The sequence below is a fragment of the Ursus arctos genome, unplaced genomic scaffold (genome assembly GCF_023065955.2).
Source record: "Ursus arctos isolate Adak ecotype North America unplaced genomic scaffold, UrsArc2.0 scaffold_28, whole genome shotgun sequence".
Lineage (NCBI taxonomy): Eukaryota > Metazoa > Chordata > Mammalia > Carnivora > Ursidae > Ursus > Ursus arctos.
The window spans coordinates 38,378,229-38,399,709 of NW_026622963.1; the positions used below are offsets into that span (position 1 = coordinate 38,378,229).

The window sequence follows — 21,481 nt, forward strand, 5'->3', positions numbered from 1 at the left end:
TTTAACACTGATGGTTACGCTGAACCAGAACAGTCTGTTCAGGACCATCCTGACTACGTCTTATTCCAGCTACTCTTGTTAGTACACGTCCCGCTCTGGAGCCACACCAAGATCACTACTGAATGAAAACATACTCACCACGACTTCATACATTTAACGTCCAAAAGGGATTACTGCCTTTAGTATCACCAGGCAAACCTGTCAAGACTCTCTTCATAATGGGAGGGAAGAGGTTAAGGGCTACTTAAGAAAATCCTGGATTTCAGGCATTGTGACCACGTTGATGTAAACACATTAAAATAATGAGACAGCCAGAGGTCATGCAGATACAGGAGTGGTCTAGGGAAAAGTAGACACGCAGTCCTGTGGATCTCTACCTGCTTCGCCACGACCCGAGAGCAAACTGCCAAAGCTTCTGGGGCTTAGAGGCTGATGCTGAAGCCACCCGCCTCCCTCCATAAAGGCCACACAAGAAAAACACCTACCTGAAAAATCACTGTCTAGATCTGAAAAGGTTTCATAACGCATCCACACAAGCACACTGCTCTTTGAAATTTAAAGAAAAAATTTATTGAAGATCTGAAAAACAATTCCTAAAAGACTGACTTTTCCAGAAAACTGTAGCTACACAATGCATTGCGTCTATTATGTTAAAACGTGCATTAGACACAAATACAAAAACCATGAAACAAGCCACCATTCTTCAACAATCTGAGCAAAGATAAAATGCCTAAGGAACAACATGGATGGCCTGCAAAGGATGGGCTCTTTACTTTAAGCACCATAAAAGAAAAAAAAAAGGAGCACAAACGGATGAGCGTGTTCAGTTATATACACTGAATTGACCTTTGGCACTAGGAATCAGAGCATTTGTCATAGAGCATTAACACGTATTATAAAAGTGCGTAGTGTCAAAGGCAGAGAACCACCAGCATTCAAAGCAGCTTTGTCGACTAGGCAATAGAACAGTCTACAGTATGTCTCTCCGTTGTCCGTCACTGAATACACTGGTAGCAACTTTGAAATGAAAAAAAAAAAAGAAAAAAGGAGCTGTAACCCCTTTTATTTTCTCTGTTTAAGATCAAACAGAAAACAAACATCAACTCTGTTATACACTAACATTTTCAAAGTACATCATTTGTACAAGAGAAGGACTAAACAAAAATGTGTTTACAGAGATCCAAACGCAGGGGGGCCGGCGCCCCGCCTCACACGGCCTTCCGATGGTACTCGGGAGGAGCCACTTCGTAATCGCTGGCACTGAACAAGCTCGCCGAATTCTTTGCCAGGTATCTAAAAACAAAACGTCAGTCATTACAGAGATGGAGAAGCCTACCTTGAGCTAACTGAAGGCACAGATGCCGCACAAACAGTTCCGCTGAAAATACACTAAAATAAAGGCGACCTCAAGGTAAACCCCTGTCACACAACTCAGATGCGCGGGGCCGTACACACCAGACGATGATGCAGAGAACGACGAAGTCCAGAGTCCCCCCCCATTTCAGAACAGTGAGGAATAGCTGTCTTCAGAATACCAACTTGAGAGCTGGGACTGATTTTAGCAAACAGATGTTGCATCCTAAAGGAACCTCTAGTGTTTTCTTCAGCTCTTTGAAACTCATTGTTTGAAATATAGATTCAGAAACTGACGAACACCATAAAAATCAGAGTCCTGAACTGAGGCGCCAAGCGCCAAACTCAGTCCTCAACCGAGCTCATGAAGAAGTCCCGGCAGAGAGGCCCTCTCCTCACCACCACAAGAGCAGGGACTGTAATGCCACAGACATTCCCAGGCACGCGCTGTAGCTTTGAGACTTTAAAACACATACTATCACTCTAAGAAAATTCAAATACAGAAACAGATGAAGTAGAAAATGACCACTTCAACCTTCCCTCCCATAACGGTACTGAGGAACTAATCCACCATTTGGTAGGACCACACTTTTCTAGATCTTTCCCAAAGAGTACAAATGCTTCCCCACAAATGAGGGGACTCACACCTACTTTTCCTGCACTTGGCTGTTTACGGTTGCCACAACATGGGACCGTTTCCTCATCAGTTTGTTGAGAGCTACATGCTTTAACAGCGGTTAGGCCGTTGAGAATTCATCCCTATACACGTGTATTTTACACCTTCGTGCGTTGGGAAATCTTTGTGCACCTCAACACTTCTACGGGGTCAGTTCCCAGAGGAGTAACAGTCTGGCGCGAGGGAAGCACACTTGAACTTTCAACAGGCACTGCCAAAATGCCGTCCAAAAAGCTGCGGAAACCAGCACTGCCCTTTTCCCCAATTCTGCAGCCTGGTTAATCTCGGCCAGCACGACAGAGACCCTGACAGCGGGAACCCTGCACAGTTTCGGAAGCCCACCAAGCTGCCGTCGCTGTGGGAGCCCACCCAGCTGGCTGTCACTGCTTTGCTCACCGGGATCACAACTCTTCTGTTACTATTTTTAATCACAGAATTTTAACTTTTTACATAGTCCATCATTTCCTCTATTATTTGGGTATTTAGAAAGAACTTTCTCACTCTAAAAAAAATGAAAATATGGAAACATTTTTCCATCATTATCTTAATAGTTTCCATTTTAGATTTATACTTTTGATTCAACTACAATTTTGGTCTGGGACAGTAAGTGTGGATCAGACTTTGCTTCCTTCCAAAAGACTAGCCAATTGTTCCCGTCAGGTGCCTCTCCAGCATTTGTGGTGGCCAACACTTGTACTTAGCTGTTCCATGGACAATGTCTCTACTGTACGCACACTGCTCTCTTCTGTCTTATCTATGGTGCCAATACATCGGTGATTTTCAGTACACTGTAGGAATTCATGTTTTTAATTTCAAGCATACCCTTACACTTACTTTAGGAAATCATGAAGATAATTTAGCAATAATGCAAGGCTCTTCTCATCCAGAGGAGTATAGGCCAACATCGCTCCAATTCGTACTGTGTGAACAAAATTATGTAGTCAAAGTTGTGTACGTGACAGCACTAGAAGCAGTTTTTATTATGTTGAGCAGCAAATGCAATCACTGATGCCTTTAAAATACGTGATTTTAGAAACTCTTCACACTTCTAAACAGATTTAACATTTTAGATAAAGTTCAAATTGAAATGGAATGTTCTATAATGCTATTTTCTGTTACCCCTTTATGTCAATTAGGAAAGACAAAAAATATTAAAAACCCAAACGACACGGGCACCTGAGTGGCTCAGTTGGTTAGACGTCTGCCTTCAGCTCAGGTCATGATCTCAGGGTCCTGGAATCAAGTCCCACATCGGGCTCCCTGCTCAGCGCGGAGTCTGCTTCTCTCCCCCTCTCTTCCCCCCCCCTTCTGCCCCTCCCCACCGCTCGTTCTCTCTCAAATAAATAAAATCTTAAAAAAAAAAGATTAAAAAATAAAAAACCAAAGGATAAGAACTGTCTGTCTACACAGGACATTACCAAACAATCTCAGTAGATGCGGCGCCCCGTACACCTGCGACATGGGCGCGTCCGGGTGATCCGCGAGGATCTCCGCGTACTGCGGCCGCTCAAACTTGTACAGCAGCTGGGTGCCCAGCATCACATTGAAGTACTCCTTTATTCCTGCCACCACCTCGTTAACAGCATACTCCCTGACACAAAGACAAAAATATTTACTTTCAAAGCAGGTCACTGAAAAGAACTCAGAAACGGGGATTAACTCCACCAACAGAAGAGCAAGGGACTTGAACTGAAGGTTCAACTAATGGCCATGAACTTTTAATGAACAAATTTTTTTAAGGGATTTAAACAAAAGAACAAGAAAAATCAATTCCAAAAATAAACCAGTGGTAAGCAAACTATAGCTCTCAGGCTAAGAACGGTTTTTAAAAAACATTCTCAAAAAACTGTATTTTAAATGGATATATACACGCTTACACGTAATAGTTCCAATTTTACCTGAAATATTTACTATCTGGCCCCTTGAAGAAAAAGTCTGCCAGCCAAATTCCATGTCAAACCAATGAAATTCTATTTTGCTGGTTTCTGATGGTATTATTTTTAAGAGTAAGTGGACATTTCAGAGGATTTATTTGGAAATAAGAATACTTGAAAGAAAAATATCTTTGTGTATACTTCAAAGATTTATATATTCTTACTTATTATCTGTGTTTCCTCGAGATTTCTTATAATTTGCATAATCCTCTAGGATGGAATCCACATTCTTCTTGGCAGGAAGATAAAAGAGCTATGAAAACAAAAACACACTTGAATACCACAGTATTCTTTTTTTTTTTTTTTTTTTTTTAAGAAAAATTACACTGTAAAGTTTTAATGCAATAAAAGACCAACTAACAGTTAGGAAATGCGAAACGGCACTGTTCAGCACTTACAACATGCGGCCGAGAAACTAATAAAAATTTTATTTTAATTTCAAGTATGTAGCCAAACGTGGCTATGGATGGCCATACGGGACAGCACAGCTCTGAAGACCAGTCCTCGCTGGACACACACTGTGACCGTTCACAATCTATGGAATGCACCGCGCAGAAACGCAGACACGCTCCTCCCTGCCACGGACATTATTCACCATGTGGATCATGTGCCAGACCCCAATGGAAGCATTCGTGGAATCTCTTCACCCTCACACCAGCAGTGGGAGGTAGGGACCTACTACAACACAAAAAGGCTGAGTAACTTGTCCAAACTCAGTAACTGGGAAGGCCACGGTTTGAATCCAGCGTTTCAGCTCCAGAAACACATCAAGACCAAACGAGGTCCACATACTGTCTAGGACTGGGGTCTCTGAAGTCTCTGACGCCGAAGCAGTCACCCTTCACGCCCCCATTTCCTGCCCGTGCCATCTGTTCTAAGAACTTGGTTCACTGTCTGATAAAGCTCCTCATTCTGGATTTCATGGCTGCATCCTTGCAACGTCACGCACGTACCTCATACTGCCCCTACTTACTTTATCTAGTTAGTCAGACTTGGCGCTGGAGGAGATTTGGGTTCTTCTGGAGGCCAGAACACCTTGCAGGAAGTACTGTGTGCTTCCTGTTACACTCCACTAGCAGCAACACTAGGCGAGACTATCCCATTTTCAATGACAGTAGAACAGGAAACACGTGCTTCTTTGTCTTTATCAATTTTCAGAAGGATCTGCTATCCTAGCAACCTCCCAAATGGAGTTCTCTCCACCTTTTCTCATTATAAACTCATGGGACTTTTATATGTACTTTGTTTTAGTCCTCTTCAAGTCACACCTTCTGCTGATCCGATCACACTGTCCAGTCTCTGAACTAAAATAACACTCAACAGTCACACCCCTTCAATATTCAAGTCTATGCAATTTTTTCCTTAAAAATTTTTTCACACTATCAGGAACATCTATAGATGACAATCTGTGTCGCTTTCAAGGTACCTGTTTTTGTCGGGTAATTAAGTCCCAATCGTCGACAAGCCATGGTTTTAGCTCTTCAGGAATCTTCACTTTCACTTCAACTCTGTTCATGAATGTTTCCTCCTGGACAGAAAAGGAAATGGCATTGAAAGCCTACCTTTTCTCACTAAACAACAACGAAAATTCAGAGCTTTTCTCAATCTTTAGAGGCACCAGATATCAAGTAATTCTTTAAAGTACTCAAATGGGCTGCCAGAGTTGGCATTCAAAAACTCGTAAATGAAAAACCCCTACAGCTAAGCTGCTGGGAGAAAAGAACCTTCCAAATTCACACCTTTGGAAATTAGAAAGAAGACATTTTATCACTTACAGAAATTCTCATATGCACACACATATGTAGAACGGATAAAGCTTTTGTGGTATTTTTTATGGGTCTCTTAAGTCATCATTGGACATACTAACCCATTTAATGTGAACTAGTAAGTCTATACAGTCGAACATCAACGCAATATTTGGTTTTGTCCATCAACAGAGCTTGCAAACAAGTATCTGATGACGAGCTGGGGAGGACATACATAGCAGGGACATATTCAGAGCTACAAGTGAAATGAAGAAAGCTGTGTTTAAAAAAAACTATCCAAAAATAGGAATATTTTCATTTTGGTAGCTAACCAAGTTAATGTTCTCGAGACTCAAGTTCTGGCTGTTTGCACCAACTACGAACACTAACACGCGATTCGTGAAGTCGAGGAAATACTCACATTCTCCACAGTGGGATCCACACGGGCCCTTTTCTTGCGAGGAGGTGGGGGAGTCTCACTGGTGCTGCCACCGTCCCCATTTCCAGGTGCTGCAGATTCAGGAGAAGGAGGGAGATTTTCAGCTTAATTAGCAGACACGCATAAGGAAAACAGTCTCATGATATCCCCGCTGTTTTCATTTTCCCATTACATAGGAGTGACTCAAATCCACCGTAAGAAATCGTAATCCAAGCAAAAATATAACTCTTATAATAGTTCTACCAAACATTTAGCATAAGGCAATATTAAGCAGTATCGTCTTCTCAATCATTACAACTCAACATGACACAGGTTTCTCCACGGTAAAAACAGCACCAAAGCTGGGGCTCTACTAGCCAAGTACTACCCTACTACATACCGGACCCTGCAGAATGGCACTGTGACTCATCTTTGACACAGCCGATGAACCTAACTAAACTTACTCTAAAATTTTTGTAAATTTTAATATTTAACACTAATTTCAAAATGTAAATGCTATCAAGATAAAATAATTTTAACAAAGTTAATATTCTTACTTTTCTGTTTGTTCTTTTTGGTTTTCCTAAAAGGAGAAGGGAAGAAAAGAGAAAGAAAAATAAGTGATTACTGCTAATAAAAGTTCCCTATTTTACCAGGCTTAAGTTCATAGAGAAATACTGCCTTGGATGGTAAGACCAGGCTGTGAATATAGTCTCCTGCTCAGACAAGAATTTTCATTGAGAGCTGGGCTAAAGTCACACCTCCCTCCATACAATACAAAAATAAGCCAAAAACACGTTGGGAGACTTCCAGGATATTATTAATTTACAAGTTTACAGCATATGTTAAATAGTTTATAAAAATATTATATATCATTAGTTCTACCAAAACAAAGTTCCAAAGGTTAAAGTATCCCCCACTGGTTCAGTACCGGGGAACTCTGATGGGACATGTGGGTGTTCCGCCGTCACCAGCCACCGTCTCTCTGTACTTCTCTCAACTGGACAGTCCCTCCTTTTTCTACACCTAATACTCTTTTCTTCCCCTACACAGAACAAAGCTAATGTCCCCTTCCTCTTGGTCATCATCTCTAATTGCAACTTACCTCCCGTCTATTGACAAACTCGCGAACAGTAAGTTATTTTTAATTCCACACACAACTATTTCTAGAATACAAGGACATCATGTGCAAAAAGCCCACGATTATGGGCTACATCTGGCGGAACCAAACCAGAACACCAGAGTAGGCTGACTCTTTACTGCTTTAAAAAACATTTATAAATGTTATTATTCTGATCTACTTTAGAGCATGGGGTTCATTTTACAACTCAAATTAACTTAAATTAACTTCTGTTTGGGGATAAGTACAAAAATCTGGCTACCTCAAAGTACCGGTTTTTTCCTGCTTCTCCAAGTTTAACTTCTGGAACACAAGTACTTGTTGGACAGTGTTTCTGGGTCAGATTAAACCATGAGCTTTTACTTATACGTGTCAAGAACAGGTGGAGACCAAGAGAAACGTAGAGCCCTCACACACGTTCCATACCCACTCATTCTATACCACAAAATGAAAGAAAAAACACTGACAACTGACCCTAACCCCAAAATCTATAAACTATACTTCGATGAATCACAGCAGTAAAGACTCACGGACATTCTTGCTTCAACCTTCTTGCTTATATTAATTAAACAAGAAAGCTAGTTTCTCAAACTATGCCACAGATTTCCTACAATAAATTGCCAGTGTTGTCTGCATTCCTTTCTCTAAGCCCTGTGACTAAGTATTATATAGTCAAAATATTAGCTGTTAGAGTCAATTTAAAGAATAACTGAAGTCCTAAGTCATTCTTAAGCCATTCCAGGGATGCCTGGGTGGCTCAGTGGGTTAAGCGTCTGCCTTTGGCTCAGGTCATGATCCCAGGGTCCTGGGATCGAGCCCCACGTGGGGCTCCTTGCTCAGCGGGGAGTCTGCTTCTCCCTCTGCCTTTCGCCCCTGCACATATTCACTATTAGTTCAGAAAGATTAGCACCCAAACTTAAGGACCAAGATGTCAACAAGACGAAGGTAAACCTGGTTCTATTTTCTAACCAGATGCATTTGTGTTTATGCATATTCAGAGAAAGAACAATTACTAAACCCTGAAGATCGAGTAGGATAAAATCGAGCATTAAAAATTATATCCAAAGCTAAGGGGCGCCTGGGTGGCACAGCAGTTAAGCGTCTGCCTTCGGCTCAGGGCGTGATCCTGGCGTTGTGGGATCGAGCCCCACATCGGGCTCCTCTGCTATGAGCCTGCTTCTTCCTCTCCCACTCCCCCTGCTTGTGTTCCCTCTCTCACTGGCTGTCTCTATCTCTGTCAAATAAATAAATAAAATCTTTTAAAAAAAAAATTATATCCAAAGCTGAATTCAAAATGAAAGAAATGGGAAAAAAATACTGCTTGGTTTAATTACTATTTTTACTTTAAAATATACCTGCTATTCTACCAGGGCAAAGCAGTACTTAAAATTACTTGATGTTTTTTCTAACCACTCAGATTATGATCTCCACAAAATGTCATCTTTCGCACTAAGAAAGGCTCTTGAAGAAAAAGGAGGTTCCATGTTTTAGGGCAGAAATGTACCAGGTGAGCCTAGAACAGATCTTATCCTACTTAATGATAAGATGACCAAAAAGACCCAGGATCCCTCAAAAGACCCAGGAGCCAATAAATTTGAAGAGGCCCCCGCTCTCCAGGAAGGGAAAATTGAGTTTTAAAGCTTTACTTCATATACTTACTGAGCCATTATTTTTATAGTTCAAATTATACAACCCTTTATACTCAAATACAAATAATTTTTAAGCCTACTACTACTACACAGACTGATTTTCTACACCATCTTTTAACATGAGAAAGGATTAGCATTAAATCAAACACATTTTGATGAAAATCCATCATTCTCTCCCGTGAGAAAGCTGCTTTTTGAGACTCGCTTGCTATTAAAACCCTAATGACTGCTACTTCCTGGCAGTTTTCCAAAGAATAACATCATTTGTTACTGCTTTTTAACGAAAGCTGCGGGCCGCCCTCAGTGGCACACCCGTTCCTTGCCCATCAATTGTCACCTCGACAAAGGTGAACCTTTATAATGCCTAGTTACCTTCATGACAAACATCTCGTGTTTAGGTAGTAAAGTCAGACCACTAACTCTAAAGTAATATGATGTAATTCTGAGGAAAAACATACAGACTCTCTTCACTAAATCTACTTTAGAGTACTGTTACTTTTGATCCTTTGACAAGAACATGACCACTCATTACACTACCTCTTTTTAGATCTTTTTTTTTTTTAATTTTAAAGATTTTATTTATTTGAGAGTGAGAGAGCACAAGCAGGGGCAAAGGGAGAGGGAGAAGCAGGCTCCCCACTGAGCAGGGAGCCCAATGTGGGGCTCGATCCCCAGACCCCGGGATCATGACCTGAGCCGAAGGCGGACATGTTACCGACTGAGCCACCCAGGTGCCCCCTAAACTACCTGTTTTTAAATGAAAATAATCAAGTCACAAAAAATAAAATGATCTTTTAATAAGTTTTTGATTTGCCATGTGTGCATGACTTCCACACATACGTTTTATTACCAAGATGTTCTAAATCTTAAGAGTTAAGGACAAAAAATGTGTCCCCCCCATGGGTGGGTAATTTGAAACTTTAACATCTCACACATTCTTACCATGGGTTTCTAGAGAAAAACTGAACTAGTATTTATTTTTAGTACTACTTAAAAAGCAAATCTGCCCAAAAAATATCTTAAGACTTGTGTTCTACTGGTACTATTCTACTTGTAAAAGAAAACGAGTACATGCACACACAAACACACCTTAAAAAGGGTTGGGGATGTACTCAACGCCACTGAATTACAACTTTCAAAAATGAGTTAAACGGTGAATTTCATGTTATGTCTTTTTCACCATAATAAAAAGGGGGGGCGGGGTGCTAAGAAAACCTAAGGGAAATTAAGGAATTAATATGTAATTACTATGTATTTTCAACAACCCCAATACTTGAGAACGGGAGTCTCATTGGCATTTTCAAGTTAAAATGTCCCAGTTTCCATTTTCAATAAATCCTAATACATGATAATGAGTACTGAGTTTGAATTTCACTTATAAAACAATATGCAAAATTAAAACAAAGACAGAGCTTCTTACACTTCAACATTTTTCTGTTGCAGACCAGATGTCTTCTTTCCTGGGGCAGCCCCTCTCATCTTCCCCTCTGCATATTGCTCCCTTCAAAAATAATTTCAATGGTTGTCATTAAATGAATACTTATGTGGAAAAAATAAATTGTGCCAGCTTGATTCCATTTGAAATTCATCTTCAAACTGAGTCCCACCACCTCCCCAAGTGTGACTCCCACAGGGCCCAGGAGGTAAGATCACAATGAGTTTGCAATACAGGAATTTCCAACAACATTCTGCGGTTTTCTATCGAAATCTACTGACAGACTCAAGAAATGACCACTATTTACTTCCTTCTTCTAGGAACGGCTTCTCGGATTGCTTGAAGTTGAAAGCCCCAACACAGCAGCTGACAGGTACCAAGAATCATTTTGTAGGCAGGCAGCCAACGTGATTTCTACTGTTCACTCCATTTCCCAAAATTACCTTATAGACATTTCTCCTCATACTCATGCTGCAAAACAAACTTACTGATTGGCTTTTTGGAGTTCCCGCTGTTTCTGCAGATTGGTATCCACGTACTTGAGTACTCTGCTTTCTGGAACCCATTCATCCCAACTGAAAAAGACAAAAGCTAAATTATCATTCAAAATCATTTTTACCACTATTCAGACTTTGTCCACCAATTACTTTTTAGAGATCCAAGAGGCAAGACTTTGGATTTCTCTGGCAAAATTTAATTTATTCGGACTACAAATCCATTCTCAATTACAATGAAAATCTGTTTTGTAAAGGAAGTAAACATTTCAAATCCTCAAAAGCAGCATTCCAAATCTCAACTGCCAGATTACAAAAACAGATTATTCAAATCCTTTCTTCAAATGACTTAAGAGCATGGCACGTAATTGAAGAGTCCCTAAGCAACTACCCTTACAGAATAAAGAGATCTTGAATTTTAATTTCCAAAAAAATGAAGTCCATACAAAGCTAATCATACGTAACATAACAGCAAGGTTACAAAACTCGCTGTGTGTTATTTTCATCACTGTAAAATGGGTGTAACTATACCTACCTTTATAAAATTGTTATAAAAAATAATACATGTAAAATAGTCAGGAGTCCGACACACAAAACACACTCAAGGGAGGTCAGGAATAGGATTAGGTCTACCACACTCAAACACCATCCAGACCAACTCAGCTCAGACTGCAGATCAAACCATTATCGGACGGCACACGAGACTAGTCGTCCTCAACCTTCACTCGCTCACGAATGAATGCACTAACTTCCAAGACATAACCAGAGAGATGGCTTTTTAAACATCAAAAGGTAGAACCAACCACCCTTTAAAAATATCTAGTTGCTTAAGCACTCTGGCACTTAGAAAAGCTCCTTCAAGGTTTCTGATGTGGTTTTTCTCCAAAGGGGAAAACAAAAACAAGGTATTTCTTAGGGAATGCTGAACTATCCATGCGAAGTGATTCTTTTCTCCTGCCGAGGGAGCTCCTTTAGTGACACAATTCGATGTATCCTCAAAGCAAAATCTTTCATTTAATGATTTCCCACCTCTGACCTCTTACATAAGATAGCCAAAAGGAGAATAAATAATTAAAAAGCAATCCTCAACATGATTTCCTAGAGAAAACTTTAAAACATGCATTTACCTAGAGGTCAGGAGGGGGTGGTGTACTGAGGGAGCTCCTTCAGGAACAGGAAAAAGGGCTACAATATCCTCACGTGTCTTCAAAGTTTTTTCAGAGCGCCTGGGCCTCACAGCACTTCTGATACAGACAGCATAGTACAAAGTAATCTCAGTAACTAGGTGCAGAACTTAGCTTAAGCTTTATTAAGATTTATTTACAAATGGAATATTTAAATGTCTGTGTCAACAAGTTCCAATAAGGTTTTTAAAAATTTAGAAATATACTATTTATTGTGCTTTTGAAAATATTTATATATTTACTAAATTAAAATATTACTATTTTATATATTTAAAAAACTCCCAATTTGGAGACTGGGCTTTTGCTGTATGACTTTCTAAAAGTAAGATATCTTACAAACCATTTTCAAAAAGAGAATCTTATTTTTATTCATACACCTACTTATATCTGTTTCCATTCTCTCTAAATTAAGGGGAGCTGTCAAATTTTTATTTACCACAAAGTTCCACTTTAGATCCCTGCAAATCCCTTCCCACTCTGATATAAAATACATCTAAATAAGCACTTCAATCTAAAAACCAAATCAAGGGGTGCCTGGCTGGCTCAGTCACTAGAGCATATGACTCTTGATCTCCCAGTCGTGAGTTCAAGCCTCACATTGGACATAGTATTTACTTAAAAAAATTTTTTTAATTAAAAATTTAAAAGTAACAAAAACCAAATCAATTCCAGAGTTTCCTTTATGTGTCAGAAGCTGAAAACCCTTGCTGAACCACGGGAAGATGAAGTATCTTCTGCTCTGAGGAACATCACTACTAGGGTGGTAACTGAAGACCAGACGTTCAGAAATTTTCACAGGTCACAAACGGAAGTTCAGAAGTTTCTAAAGCTAGCCGGTCACTGATTCCCACAATCACAGTGATCAGTGGCATTAATTACAAAGTATAAATATAAACGTAACACACTTGCTGGGCATTTGCTTAACTCTTCCCCATTTGAAAGTGGGTTTATCTAAAGGCTTCAACTAAGTACTTACTAAGATCAAATTTTCCAAAATTATGTATATTGATCTACATTCCAAATCATCTACAAAAAGTACATCTTTGTTCATTAATAAATTAAATACATCTAAAAGATATTAAAGATCTCCATTGTTTAGTGCCATTTTTAAATTTTTTCCAAGAAATCAGTATATAAGATCAGCAGAAAACAAATCTATGCAGCCTATCATTTACTTCTATTACTGAACTCTAACAAAGGAAAAAACATTACTTTGAAGCCACAAAACCAGGAAATACAAGCATCTGGCACTTTCACAATTTCTTATAAGCTACAAATACCACTCAAAACCCAGGTCTTTAAGCTGTACACATCTACCCGTAATTTTACACAAAATACTGTACATAAAAGAGTTAAGCACAAAACCTGTGTTTTCACAGCTACAGAAATCCTAAAACAATTATTTATAAGTGTAAATGTGGAGGGGGGCAAACCTATGCCATGAATTTGCTGTTTTTCTGAGTTCCTGGATGGACTTTAACTTTCCTACACATGATACGCACAAATGAGATATTCTATGACCTGTAGAGAATGGAGATTCTTATTGTACTGTAATGCTCTCAACTTTACCCAAAACTGACAGAGTATCTGCACGTATAATAAATCTAATACAAGACTGAAATACAGTTTAAACATTTCCTCAATAGGAAAATAATCTACAATATACACCAGGAGCCATACAATGAACTTTCCTGGATATCAGAAATAATTTAGATATTAGAAATCACATTCAAAATTATAACTTACTTTTACAAGACAAAGGATAGTTTTTTCCATTGTTTTCCCAAATTCTCAATATTTAAAATCCTATCTGTCATTATTAGAAATAGTTTAACTTCTAAGGAGGAAAAAAATCACAAGGAATGTGCTTGTACACATTGTAGATTTCCACCTTTCTACAACTATAGTAATGGAAGAAAAGTGAAGGGTCTGGTATTTCTTCGTAGCTAAAAGCATTTTGTGAAAAATTTTTATAAAAAATAAAACTGGGCTAGGTCACCTAAACAAGACCAAAGTCACAGGACCGTGAGAGTCAGAGAATACCTCCTTCCACAGCACTGGAGTGCTCATCAAATCAAATGGCTTGTTCACGGGGGGAACCAGGAACCAGCACAGCTCAGGTGACACAAAGCCTTAAAAGTTGTCAGAAAACAACCCTGGAAGAACTACTTTCTGGCAATCTCTGAAGGACAAAACACCACTAATAAAAGTAATTTAAAACCTCTCATAGTAAAAATTATAGGCTTCTCAATGTCCAGCACCAAAAATGAGTAAATTATTAGATGTGATATTTGTGGATCCCAAGGAGAAAGAGTCATCACTGAAAAAGAGAGCTCCACTGGCTAGATATTCTAGAATATATTCAATCTATGACCACTGTCCACTCCTGGTTAACAGATCAACACACCACTCCTTTAAAAAAAAAAAAAAAAAGTCTAACTCTTCAAGGTGAAAAATTAGGTTCTGTAGTTAAATTTTTGCATCTGTATTAAACCATATTCTAAAAAGTGAACACATGAAATCACTCCCTGCCAACATGTAGGTTACCAAAATTCAGAACATAAGTTGGTCATTACTTCATAATCAAACAACCTCATCCTTTTTCCTTTTTCAGGCAGAAAAATCCAACTAGCTCAGAGTGTAAAAGTTTGCAGTAATACATATAGTAACTGAGTTTTTGCTAAGGCAAAAAACCTAAAGCTATCCTAAAATGTACCAAAACCAGGAAAAAAAGTAGCTGCTTGACTAACAATCATTAGACACTATACTAGAGCACAGAGAAATAATCCCAAAAATTTAAAGTAAAATGGTTGTGCACCCTAGTTTCTGTAACTTTCTTCATACTACAAATACACAGATTACATTGAAACCGTACAGGAATCAAGAGGCATGGGGTTGTGACACACATGACACAAGCTACCTTGTTAGAAATAAAACACTGCTTTTAAAGATCTAATACTAATACTCACTTTTTATTCCAACCACTGTAATGTATAAAGTATTTCACTTGTTTGTCCTTTATGGCAACCTTTACACACTGAAATAAAAAAGAAAAAATTCACTCAGAAATAGGTTTTGAAAACGAAGACGACCACTTGTACGTTTTTCAGGTACGCAATCCTTCGGACACTCCATTCAAACTCCAGGGGCCACAAGGAGCGCGACACAATGCAAGAACAGCATTCCAGCTTCTCGTGCACATACTTCAACGGTCCTCAAACTGCCTCACGGTCACCATCTGCTGGAGCCAGTCCAGCAAAGCAGAAAACCCGCACGAGGCCACCCTGACCCTTCATCAGTGGGCTCAATCAGCTCTCCGAGAACAGCTAATGAAAGCGTGTTTGTTCGCACTTTCTCAAAATCCACCAGTCAGAAGCCATTATATATTTCAAACACAAATTCAGCTGAAGAAAATTATTTATACCATGTTATTAAAAAGTGTCATTAACTTACGGAAGGTGATAAGCTGTTCTGCTGCAGAGTGTTAGCAACCAGCTAAGTGACAGCTGGAAAACATTTTATGTTCTCCTTAAGAGTGGCCAAACAGAATGTATGATCAGAAGTTATTAACTATGACAGTGGTCACCATCTGTTCGGGATCAAAGTCTTTACCCTGGGCAAACCAAGAGATAGTTTAAGCTATTCCAACAGCTATTTAAAAATTGTTCACCGAGTTTCTGCTCCCAGAGGGAAAGAACCCTGCCAGGTTAGTGGAGCTGACACAACACAAATAACATTCAGGGTTACAAACGGTCAACAGAACTCACAACTTACTCACGGTCTGTGTTAGGATGACATCATTAAGAGAGGGGTACATACACATAAAGTTACCAGATCCTCCACGAATCCAAATTCAGCCATTTTAGAACTGTAAAAATACATCTAATCTTGTATTTAAAACAACTGAAAGTAGTGAATATGGGTATTATTTGGTCACAAGGGCACTTCGAGACTGTTAAGACCATTTTCACACATATAAATACTCACCAAGAACGCTGTAGAAATTGTATTTAACTAAATGCCATATTTTTATATACCATTTTTAAAAATTACGAACGTTAAGAACACACCTTATATATCTGCGCTGAAAGTTACCAGAAACAAAATACTAAAAACACTTTTAACTAGGGAATGCATCATCTCATTTACCTCTGTCTAAACGTAAAACCAGTTTTGACAATGGGAGCATACCACGGACACAGAGGAAAGGAAGCCCCTAGGATTCAAACTCTGACGGACAAACCAACAAATAAGTTAGACGTCCTCACATTTTTAAGGCTCACTTTGATCTTTAATGTGGTCAAGTTAGCTCAGGGTTTACTCAGCATACTACGTTTACCCCCGAAACGACTTTAGCAGTATTTCCTCACAAGTCACTAACTACACAATGCAACTTGCTCCCACAACCAACCAGTCTTTTACCTTTCCCTTCAAATGCTCCTTCCAGCTGCTGGGCCTTCAGCAGATCATGAGGGGAATGACAAGGTGGCAATGCGGCATCTGACCCACTCAGCGAGTAAGACAGGATGATGGACTCTATGGACTAACAATCTGTGACAAAGGCAACTAACTCTCTTCCTACCAACCACGGAAATCTGATGCTCTCGAGTCATCTAATAAGTCATGTCAGTTAACTTCTCAAAGGAAAACAGGTTTCATACCTTTGCTTCATAAAGAAGAGGCCCATGAAAGCACAGCACTCGCTCACCTGTAAAAATAAATGAAATACCGAGTTAATTGTAATTTCTCTTCATATCTAAGGGTCACATGTGAGAGCCATCACATCTGTACTCGCATGTTTTCCTCGCAAAACCGGGAAAAGTATGGCCATATACAGATTAACACTTCAGATCAAACTTCAACTGAACCTGACGACAAAAGCACCTTAGTATGTGACGTAAACAGCAATAAACAACTGATTAGAATGTCAATCTATTTAGATCATCAAATCATCCATCACCTGCTGAGCCGATAAAATTCTGTATTATCTACCTCTTGGCAGGATTTGGTTTTTCAATGTGTATCTGAGAATACAATTTTTAAAATATTTCCATATTTCTTAAAAATGTATTTATTTGACAGAACTCACATGCATGTGCCACTAGGGGGAGGGGCAAAGAATCTTCAAGCAGACTCCCCACTAATGCCAGGCTCCATACCAGGACCCTGAGATCATTACCTGATCGGAAATCAAGAGTCGGACACAACCGACTAAGCCACCTAGGCACTCCTAAGATATTTCCATATTTAGTACCTTATACTCTATTATTTATGGTTCCAAACCTTTTACTGGTCAAGCAAAATAAGAATTCCAACATTTAGGGGCGCCTGGGTGGCTCAGTTGTGGAGCGTCTGCCTTCAGCTCAGGGCGTGATCCCAGAGTCCTGGGATCCAGCCCCGCATCCGGCTCCCTGCTCTGCTGGGAGCCTGCTTCTTCCTCTCCCACTCCCCCTGCTTGTGTTCTCTCTCTCACTGGCTGTCTCTCTCTCTGTGTCAAATAAATAAATAAAATCTTAAAAAAAAAAAAAAAAAGGAATTCCAACTTTTGGAAATCACACTCTATGTCAAACTTGAAGTTAAGACTTGGACGAGTAACTAAATATTAACAGATTAAGAACTGGAAGCCAACCTGGCGCATCAGACAAACCAGGCTGGTAATTCCTGACAGTACCTCAAGATGACATCTGATGATCACAGAAATGGATTTCTTGCACATTATTTCCAGTCCCCTTGGACTTCACCAGACCCAAAGGTAACAAAAGGACTCCGCCACAGATTGCTCTTTTAGCTCTAAAATTATTAAAATGACCTACTAGCTCAACATCTTTTTTTAAAAAAACTTTATTTGGAGAGCCGTGCATGCACACAAACAGGAAGAGGGACAGAGGGAGAAGCAGATCCCCCTGAGCGAGGAGCCTGAGGGGGGCTGGTCCCAGACACCTGAGATCATGACCTGAGCCAAAGTCAGATGCTTGACCCACAGAGCCACCCAGGGGCCCCTAGCTCAACTCTTAAGAAATTATAGGGCAATAAGGTCTTCACATTTTAAAAAATTACTGCTACTTTAAAAAAAAAAAAAAACTGACAACTTATCAACCTTCAACAGAAGTTATCCTACAGCAAATCTCTACATTCACTTCCCACACACTTACACCGAGTCTTTCACACACCTGCTTGTGCACCATTAGAACAGGGGACACTGACACATAGGCAAGCAGTTTTGCACAATCTACTGGATTTCCTATTATCCTCACGTGCAACAGGAGTCAGTGATGAGCTGCTAGGGGAGCAACCGGTACAAAAGCACAGAAACATGACAAGGCGACGCTATCACGGGAACACAAGATAAATACACAAAAGTAGGAATCAAAGTTACACAGATCATGGAGTGCCTTACATGTCATGAAGTCTGGACTTTATCCTGTAAGGACTCCCAAATCTGGGGTCTCTTGAAGTTTTTAAAACTGCAGATTTTCAAGCTTCACCAGAGACGTATTAGACCCTCCCCGAGCAGCCCCAGGAACTGTACTTTGGTCACAGTTATTCTCGTAACTTTTAATTCTTGTGCAGTGGTCCCCTCTGAAGAACCTGCCAGAGGTTGCTGGGCCTATGCAGAGCTTCAAGTGGAGACTGCAAATAGGGAGACCAGTCAAGGACTCCTCCCAGCCGTCCATGGTGAGAAGAGAAATAGGTCTGAACCAAAACCAGTGAGAAGTAAAGGACGACTAAGCAAAAGCAGTGAGTTTAAACTAACTTTCAGGCTGATGGGAGCATTAACCAGAACTGGAAATGGAGGGAGGGAGCTTAGACCAGTCTTGGACTATGTCACAGCGGCTACAGCACATCCAAAATGGAGCCACCTAGTAAGCAGTTGGGTACCAAGTCTAGAGCTCAGGAGAGCACTAGGCTGGAACCATCACTGAATACTATGGGCAAGGATGAGACCCTGGGGATATAAACAAGGTACAGCACTAACGCAGCACCAAAGATCAGACCTCTGTCTCCTAACTTCACTCTCCAGGTACAGTTTACAGATACCCTGAAGGGTGCCTGGGTGGCTCAGCTGGTTAAGCATCCAATTCTTCATCTCAGCTCAGGTTATGATTTCAGCATCCTGACATCGAGCCCCACATTGGGCTTCACGCTGGGCATGGAGCCTGCTTAAAAATAAATAATAAAAACACCCTGAAAATGGCCTCATTCCTCCCCCTTTCTGGCTGCTGCCAAAGACAACTGTACTGAGACTAAGGCCCTTCTGCCCTCCATTCTAGCTACCTGACCCTCCTACTCTCCCGATGAAGACACAGCGAGCTGGAGGCTGATAACAGGGTAACAAACGCCTACAGCCTTCTTTTGATGAAAGCAGAGAGGAGGACCTGTCCTGGGGGAAAACAGCAAACCATGGTATCAGATACGACTTGTAAAGCCCTTTTCCACTCCTGATCCTTCTAGTACCTTAAGCCAAAGGTAATTCCGTCCAGTGCCGTCAGTCCAGGCTGATGGAGATCCCAACCCCCCTGCCCTGTGCTCAGTGGGAACACACTCAAAAGCTACTACCAGCCGGTCGATTCCTGACAAGACAAAAGGCCTTCCCTCGGACAACGGGCTTACTGCCCAACAGTTTTCCTCCCTCTCTGCTGCAACAGAATTTCAAAGGGAGGATCAAGCCCAGTGCAAAACAGTCGCGGCGATTAAAAACTGCTTACCTACCATAGCTGAGCCATTATTAAACGAGGAAAGCGTCCAAGTTTAACGGAACCATGAAAAAAATACTGCTTGGGATCCTATTTGCACCGTTACATAAGCTCAGCTCTTCTGCAGTGTTCTAATGCCATTCTGCTCCCACGAACACAGTATTCCCGTTTCCTTTCAAGGCATTCTCTGGTCTCTGCACATGGCCACGCAATTCAGTTCCCACCCAGCAGTGGGAAACCCCTGGAAAGGGGCGGTAGGGCAAACCTCGAGCAGCTTTCAAACCTCGCTTCTGGGTCCCTTGGCTCCTGCTCCTGCGGCATGCACGGCTACAGCAGCACATGGTTCTCCTCCGCGGTTACCCCCTCCGCACTGCACCGTCCCTCTGGCTTAGCACTAAAGCCACCTGGGGCCGTTCCGCACCTGCCACGGCCCCCGACGGGCGGGTGGGGCCCACGGGACGGCTCCCAGCACGGTCTTACACGCTGTTACAGAAGGTACTCTTCCGAGCACGATGACGTCACGCCCCGATGCTGCGCTCGGGCCCGCCTAGAGAGCTCCGGGCTGACCCCAGCACCGCCTCGACGCGGAGCAAGGGGCGTGAAGCACTCGTGAACGCATCTCCCACAGCGCAGCGCGGGAGTCCGGGCGCGCACCGCTAGTACTACCGGGGAACCCCATGAAATACTCCGCTCCACCGCTCCTCCAAGGTCGCAGATGCCAACTGTCCCCACTGCCTGACACACCACGGAGGCGGCCGAAAGCCGTCCGAGGGGAGAGCGGGTGCCGAGCCCGCCGTCCTCCGCGGGGGTGCCGGGGTCCGGGCGCGGTCCCGCCGGCACTCTCCGTCCCTTCCAGCTCCCGACGCGGCCTCCACCGCGACGCCAGCCGACACACGCGGTCACCGGAGACCACGCCGAGGCCGCGCCGCCGGAACGCGCCAGCCCGCCCCGAGCACGCCCGCGGCCGCCGGCCGCACAAAGCCCCGGCGCGGCCGCCGGGAGGGGGCGCTGCGCGCGCGAACCGCGCCGGGCGCCGGCGGCCATGATGGGCGGCCGCCTCGCAGCGGCCATTTCGCAGCGGCGCGCTCCTCCCGCGCGGGGGGCCCCGCTAGGCCGCCCCCCCGCCAGGCCGCCCCCCACCGGGCGCCCCCCTCCCCGCGAGGCGGGCGGGGCGCCGGCCGTGAGACTGTCCCGGGCCCGGCGGTCCCCCCACACCGCGCGCGGCCGCCCCTCCCCCACGCCACATCAGCTCCCGCCGCCGCCATGGCGCGCCCGCCGCCTCCCCACAATGGGCGGCCCCCCGCGCCCGCTTCCCCCGGGGCACACAGCGCTCTCCGGCCTCCCCGGCCTCCCCGCCCGCGGCCGAGCCCGCCGCCGCCCGCCGTCGCCGCATTGCGCCGGCCGCACAAAGCCCCTGGCCGCCGCCCCCGGGCGCGGCCCGCGTCGCCCCCCGGCCCCCGCCGCCCCCGGCCGCTGCCCGCCCGCTCCCGCGCCGCCCGCCGCCTCTCCCCGACGGCCTGGACTCACCCTCCTGGAATTTGGGCTTCGGGTCCTGCTTCGGCGCCATTTATAAGTGATTCGCCGCCGCCTCCTCCTTCTCCCACCACCCCCGACTACCGCCCCCTACTCTCTACCCCACCCAGCTCCGCGTCAGACGCGCCGTCAGGCACCGCCAGCTCTACATCCTGGGCCCGATTTGCCAGCGCCCGCAGACCTCACCGCGCCGCGACCGCGCAGCCGCCGCCCCAGCCAACGGCCGCCCGCCGCGCACGCGCCGCT

The 21,481-nt window shown here is 42.9% G+C and overlaps 1 protein-coding gene across 2 annotated transcripts; it reads right to left on the bottom strand.

Moving 5' to 3' along the window:
- Positions 1 to 547: 547 nt before the first annotated feature.
- Positions 548 to 21,481, bottom strand: MORF4L1 (mortality factor 4 like 1). Of its 2 annotated transcripts, XM_026510614.3 has the most exons (13): positions 21,230 to 21,475; positions 16,670 to 16,716; positions 14,978 to 15,045; positions 11,952 to 12,068; positions 10,819 to 10,905; positions 10,316 to 10,396; positions 6,684 to 6,709; positions 6,130 to 6,218; positions 5,390 to 5,491; positions 4,128 to 4,216; positions 3,448 to 3,620; positions 2,864 to 2,948; positions 548 to 1,293 (listed from the first exon to the last, which is right to left on the bottom strand). In XM_026510614.3, the coding sequence occupies exons 1-13, from the start codon at positions 21,267 to 21,269 to the stop codon at positions 1,209 to 1,211; spliced, it is 1,089 nt and encodes a 362-aa protein (XP_026366399.1). In that variant the 5' UTR covers positions 21,270 to 21,475; the 3' UTR covers positions 548 to 1,208. The 2 variants fall into 2 exon arrangements, with proteins under 2 accessions (XP_026366399.1, XP_026366400.1); XM_026510615.4 differs by lacking the exon at positions 11,952 to 12,068 and having other exon boundaries at positions 21,230 to 21,481.